Source organism: Trichoplusia ni (genome assembly GCF_003590095.1).
Source record: "Trichoplusia ni isolate ovarian cell line Hi5 chromosome 15 unlocalized genomic scaffold, tn1 tig00003222_group14, whole genome shotgun sequence".
Taxonomy (NCBI): domain Eukaryota; kingdom Metazoa; phylum Arthropoda; class Insecta; order Lepidoptera; family Noctuidae; genus Trichoplusia; species Trichoplusia ni.
Genome location: NW_020799742.1, coordinates 9,506 through 15,632, shown reverse-complemented (window position 1 = coordinate 15,632; position 6,127 = coordinate 9,506). Strand labels below are relative to the sequence as shown.

At 36.2% G+C, this 6,127-nt stretch overlaps 1 protein-coding gene across 2 annotated transcripts; it reads left to right on the top strand.

Annotated features, from left to right (window-relative positions):
• The first annotated feature begins 1,764 nt into the window (after positions 1-1,764).
• LOC113506444 lies at positions 1,765-3,331 on the top strand. Of its 2 annotated transcripts, none has more exons than XR_003401727.1 (3): positions 1,765-1,980; positions 2,548-2,706; positions 3,029-3,331. XR_003401727.1 is itself a non-coding variant. In XM_026889297.1 (3 exons), exons 1-3 carry the CDS (start codon positions 1,976-1,978, stop codon positions 3,085-3,087), a joined length of 309 nt encoding a protein of 102 aa, XP_026745098.1. In that variant the 5' UTR covers positions 1,765-1,975; the 3' UTR covers positions 3,088-3,331. The 2 variants fall into 2 exon arrangements, 1 of the variants encoding a protein (XP_026745098.1); XM_026889297.1 differs by having other exon boundaries at positions 2,462-2,706.
• The last annotated feature ends 2,796 nt before the right edge of the window (positions 3,332-6,127 follow it).

The window sequence follows — 6,127 nt, the reverse complement described above, 5'->3', positions numbered from 1 at the left end:
TTATGAGATTAATCTTCATTTACTTGGACATTTTGTAACAGTCGAGGATTAGCTACACAGATATATATGGAGCATCGCGTCCTAATCCAAACAACGCAAGTACCTACTTATTTTAATAGTTTTTTACCAATGTTTATGTAAAGAACCTTAAATTACTAAAGAAGACCTCTCGCATTACATTATACGCCTCAAGCTTTTCATTAAGTAGAACGGTTGTATCGATGATCTCTGGACATTTATCAAGAAACCGAGAAGACCTCGTTGTGTCAAGCTGTCAGCCGACAGATCCATAAAGGATATTTTATTTTTATTAGCCGGACAATCTTACCTTGCCCTGTATTTAGACAGCCAGCGACAGATCGGCTATCTTCTACGTGGGTGTCTGCTGACAGGCTATAGGGCTGACAACGTGGAGAATTGTAACGAAGTTCTTGTAAATGTTTTTGTACTATGGGCCGTGTTTCTGGCAATGGGTTGTGTAACAAAACTATAATACAGTTATCCATCTGTATAGGCTAAAAAACGAATATTGTAATTCTTATTTTGTATTTCTCAAAAATTATTTCATTCTTTCAATCAAATTCTTTCATCATTTATGCTTTGCACTGTGTCGAATTCTGTATTTTGACCTTAAATGGCAATATGATAGTCAATTACCCTGGAGTTATGTGCCAAAATGTTAACATTTGTTGTTACCTAGCCCTAGCCAGCATATCTCGGCGGAAACAGCTAGCGGTGACGCAATCGACTCTTGCGCCGATGTTATAATACCGATCACTTTTGTCTTGCCAATTAACAGTGTCCGATTGGGGGCAGATGGTCGTGATGCGAGATGTGGCAGCAGAAAATAACGGTGTAGGGTGATAAATAGACATTACTTGTCCGTCATAAGGAAAGGATTTCAGGGCTAAAGTTACAGTACTTTGGTAAATAGAACAGAAATAAATAGGGGATACTGTATTTGAATATTCATTTTCAGTCTGAGTCGCTCCGGCATTTACGTGGCCTAAAATTTTGCTTTATTATAATTATGGTACCAGGGGTATACGAAAAAAGCTCTTTAAGTGGCAAAAACTAAAGAACGATGCACATTCTGCTAGCTCATCCCATTATGTACGTATTAGCTTTATGAGGTTTCTCCTTATGTCGCACAATTTTAAGTTTTCAAACTTTCTAATATATATCTATAAACCATTCTTTACAAATTAACATGATTTTCCCGTAAATTTAGGCTCAAAAGATTACAACTGACTGAGCCTTGATTAAAGGCACTTGTCGGTCCAAAATGTATATTTATAGCTGAGGATAATTGCTTAAACCTTAAATATGACGTGAGAAATACAAATCCGATTACTGAATCCAGGATTACTTCTAAATGCATTAATGAGAGGGACGGAATAACTTAAACCTATAAATTTAGTTTTTTGGAATTCCCTTAGAAATGTAAGAAGATACGTACATTTATGTAAGTATGGGATCTATGGAAGTAGATAAAAAAATTGTGATGATGTGATAAACGATTCGGTTCAAGGTATAAAAACAAAAAAGTTTTTAATGGCTGTGATTAATGCATGTCTTTGGATTGAACTCTTTACGACGCTTAATGGTTTTATGACGGGATTTGTCAAAGACGTTAATAGCGTGGCCATCGCGTTGAGATAAAAATGAAATTGGAAAGAAAAAAAGATCTTAGTCCATTCTTTGACGTGATTCCTTTTTATTAAAATTTCTCAAAGTTTTTTCGATACTAAACTAAAAACTAAGTAACCATTTAACTTTTTTATGATAGTCAAAACTGTTCAAAATTCATGAAAATAACTAAATGTAACTTAGAGTTTAATACAAAGCCACAAAATTACTCATCTATTTTAATATCAGGTGCTGTTACTGTAAATAGGACGTTTTCATCTGACTCAGGCAATGAACCTCGTCCCACGCGCTGCACTACCCTAAATATCATTATCGTACAGAATTTATGAAGTAAGTGGTACAAAGTTGCTTATCTGAAATGTAATGCGATGCAAATGTTATTTACATCTTGATAACTGGGTTTAGTAACCCTGCGCTAAACATTAGGCTATCAGGGAATAGTACTTACTCGATTACTTTCTAACTTAGGGTTTAGGAAAATTTGCTTGCACCAAAATTGGCACTTAAAGGGCATAAACTTATAGTGTTTAGGTATTACAAACATATCTGCCCGTCCCACTGTCCTTATGCACTCTCTTTTCAGAATGTCTACCACTATCTTTGCTAGCATTCAGTGTTCTACTTGCTACCTTGAGGTAGCAAGTAGAACACTGAAAGACGCCTTTTACAAGTGATTATTCTCGTATACTGCCTTGATTGTAGCCAGAGTGCAGATCACATCAACACTTTTACAAAGAGGGTAATGAAACCATCATTGTGTACAGCATTATTTATGTAATTCCAAGAACACGTGTTTTCTCCCTTAAAACAGCAATTTCTCGTTAACAAGAACCTCTCAATCTACAAATCTAAACACCGGATCCATCTGCAAGTCGAGTCCTTCTACTTTCTCCGTAGAGCGAGCATCCTTGATGACGTCACCTAATTTCTCCGGGCGTTTCTTCGGCCTTGATGCGAGATGCACGTGGCGGCCAGGATCCGCAGACGTTTCCCCTTGCTTGGTATGCTGGGCGGCGCTCAAGGCCAGGCGGTGCTGTGCGACGCATATTGATCGCGGTATAAGGAGTTTGTTTGATGTCAAATGTCAAATGATTGTAGGCTTGTTAGATCTTGGATCTTTTGATATTAAGTTTAACAAGTCAAACAGATGATGTATGAAAGGCAAAAGTTTGATTGCGTTAGCTTTAAAGATTGTATTTGTATGGTAAAAATGTATGGCAGTAAAAAGTATATCAAAAACCATTTATTGCAATATATTTTTAACTACAAACAGATTATTTAAAAAAATATATGTTTATGCAGATTCTGTACAAAATATTATAGCATATTTCAACCTGTAACCTTTTAAAATGTAAATACGTATTCAATCCATTCACAGTGCCCTGGTACTCTGCTACCTTCGTAACTTTAATTTCTACCAAGAATCGACCACATTAATACGAATGTAGGAACAAGTTGCTCGTGGAATGCGCAGGCGTAACTGACCTTTTGAAGCGGAGTGCCGACTGCAACACAATCGGCGATTACCGGAACACTTCTGCAGAAGTATGAACATGTGTAATCACCGTGATTATGAACCTGGTGATTGGCAGTCCACAAGGCAACCGTGACATGCGAAAATCAACCTTAAGTCCACGAATGAACGCTTTAGTTTGAATTGTGTGTCAAATGTTTTAGTACTCGTATTAATACAGTGATTTAAACAGTTATGATAATATAGGAAGGTTAGTGTTGTTATAATTAGGTACGGCATAAATCTGGCTTGTTAGCGTTCCTTGTTTTGTTATTATGATTCGATATAAGGTGTCAAGAGGTAGTTAGAAATATTATGGGCTAGTTACATGTCTGGTGATACACAGAAAAGGCGGGTTGGTATTCAAATATGTGTGAAATAAGTTACATTCGAGACGAATCAGGAGTTAGCATTCATGCTATAGACGCGGTGTAAGAAATTATATTCTTAGTAAATATATAATTCTATATTAGCAGTGTCAGTCACTTAAAGCAAATATGGCTGATATATGCAACAATCATGTAACCTAAGACTGTTGAGTTTGTTAGTATTTGGTAGTTTCGAAAGCTTGGGCTGATTGGGCATGTAAATATTTTAAGCTGCTTTTATTTTAAGTAACTGAGATCGACAGTATCGGATCATCACAGCTATCTGGATAACAGTTAATGAAAATTTTAATCAGATCTGAAGAGATTGATATCTTTCAACCACGACCTTATTCTCAACCAAAAGCCTCATAAACTTGATAACCATCTGTCGATACCGTTCGTTCTGGCACCTGACAGTACCCGTCCCTTGAGATGACCAGATCAATAGCTGTCGACCATAACCTAGGCTCACTCGGGAACGTGCGGCACTTTCCCTGCGATCGACAGCGACCAGATAACATCTCCCATCTTCATTGATAACTGGCTGCGGCATAGAGAAGGTGACGCAGATGTGTGGGTAGGCAGAAATAGATTGTAGGTATTTACGAGTAAAAATGATAAACCTACTTTAGGTGCATGTATTTTTTAAACATGTCTGTATACTACTTAATTACATTACAACGCCATTACCAGTAGGGAGGTAGCATTTGAGTGTTTAGATATTTGGTAACCCTAATTTGGTGATGGTTAAAGGCCATAAAACAGACCTATTTGTTTATCACCGGCTTTTATGTCAAAAACAGTTTTTACATTCGAAATTTTCAATAATCGTCATCAAACTAATCCAGTAAAATCTCAATACTTAGCAGTATACAGCCAAACTTTATACAAGTCCGATCTACGTTATAATCTTTGCGCAGTAAACCGCGACCGCTTTCCACGCTGTGCGCTGCGCTCGCGCCGGCCGACATAACGGCGCGACTGCCGACGACGCGCGCACGTACTTCGACGCTGCGCCCGCGACGCGACGTGAGTGAAACACGCGTGTGAACACATACTTACGATTCTGTGACTGTGCCTGTGTTATCTCCCAGATTTCTGATCATAAAGGTTATAACTAATTAGTGCCTGTACAGTAAGCAGCTATTATTAATACAAGGTAAGCTTTTACAATTTCGCGTGCTATTTGAAATGATTCCGCGTCTTTGATGCTGCAGGAATTGTTCTGCGGAATGTTATTAAGTATTATTGACTTTCTAATTGTGTTTAAATATGTTGATTTATACATTTTCTGAATTATTCACAACGCGTTAACATAGCCCCGTTTTGTTTTCTATTTTGCTTAGATAGTAAATGCAAAAATTAAATTTTAATAATTTCTCCAGACGTTACGTCTGCCTATTTCAAGTTTAAATATTCAAGTCGTTGTATATTTATAATGCTTTATATTTTGATGGTCGCAGTTAGCGCTACCAATATTCGTATGTCTACCCGCATTTGGACATAGCAAGGTCGACTTTTAATGGGTAAAAGTTGTTTTATATACTCAATTTGTTACAACATAGCCCAACTGCTTAGCAATGCATAATTTCAGAAGAGACTCGTTATAGTTTTTTCAGGACTAAATGATCGGTAAATCTATCTATCAGCAATTATAACATCCTACCAAAATATATAAACGATTCAAAATCTAAGCTGATGTTGTCATGTTTTTCCTATCTCGGTAGTCTATGCAAATAGGTTATGTACCTAAGAAAATATACTTTACACATAAGTGACCATTCAAATTTTTTCTAACCTCAAACCGAATTTGTTTACCTTTATGTATTTTTGGCTTTAATATTTCCATAGTTTTCGCCATTGTTCCCACTTTTACCACATTTTATAATCACAACACAAAGATCACAACTTGAAAATCTCTAACACCTCATTGTATTCTCGTCGAAATCTGTCAAACGACAATATTAGCAGAACCAGTAGAGATCGGAGTGGCGCACCTGTGGATGTAGGCTAATGCCGTAAGATGCGCTAAATTATATTAATATTAACTTCTTTTATGTTCATCGCCGGTTTATGAACGACCGTGAATTTCTTCCGCTAGCTTCATTTAAGGTTAGGTTTAAGTTATTTTTCAACTAAGATAACTCTGTGAAGATATATCGCAATATGTGTATTTTACTTTTATATGTTATGCAATCAGCGGCTCGTTACAAGTTTTCGTTGATGGTGAAAGCGATAAAGAAAGGTATGATGACAAATGACAATAGTTTTATGAGAATTTTGATTAGCTGTTCGCAATGATAGCGAAAAATTCAATTTACGTAATTGCCACAGATACTTATAATGCCAGTGATTTACGAAAAATAGTCTAACGTATTAATTATGTTATCTAGGGACAAAGCCACAATGGGTTTAAAATAAAAATGAAAAATCAACTAAATAAGTTGTAGGAACCTAGTTTTAATAAAAATCATATTTGATTAATTCACTATTCATACTCTGACGTCACTAATTACTATCAATCTTTTTAAATATTTGCGTTATTGTCAAATATACGTCTCACTTAACAGTTTAATCAATGAATTATTTATAAATG

What these genes read in the sequence shown, in the direction of transcription:
- LOC113506444 (XM_026889297.1), top strand. An exon ending in TGCGACGCATATTGATCGCG is followed by an intron (nt 2,707 to 3,028) that starts GTATAAGGAGTT and finishes ATCCATTCACAG; the next exon opens with TGCCCTGGTACTCTGCTACC.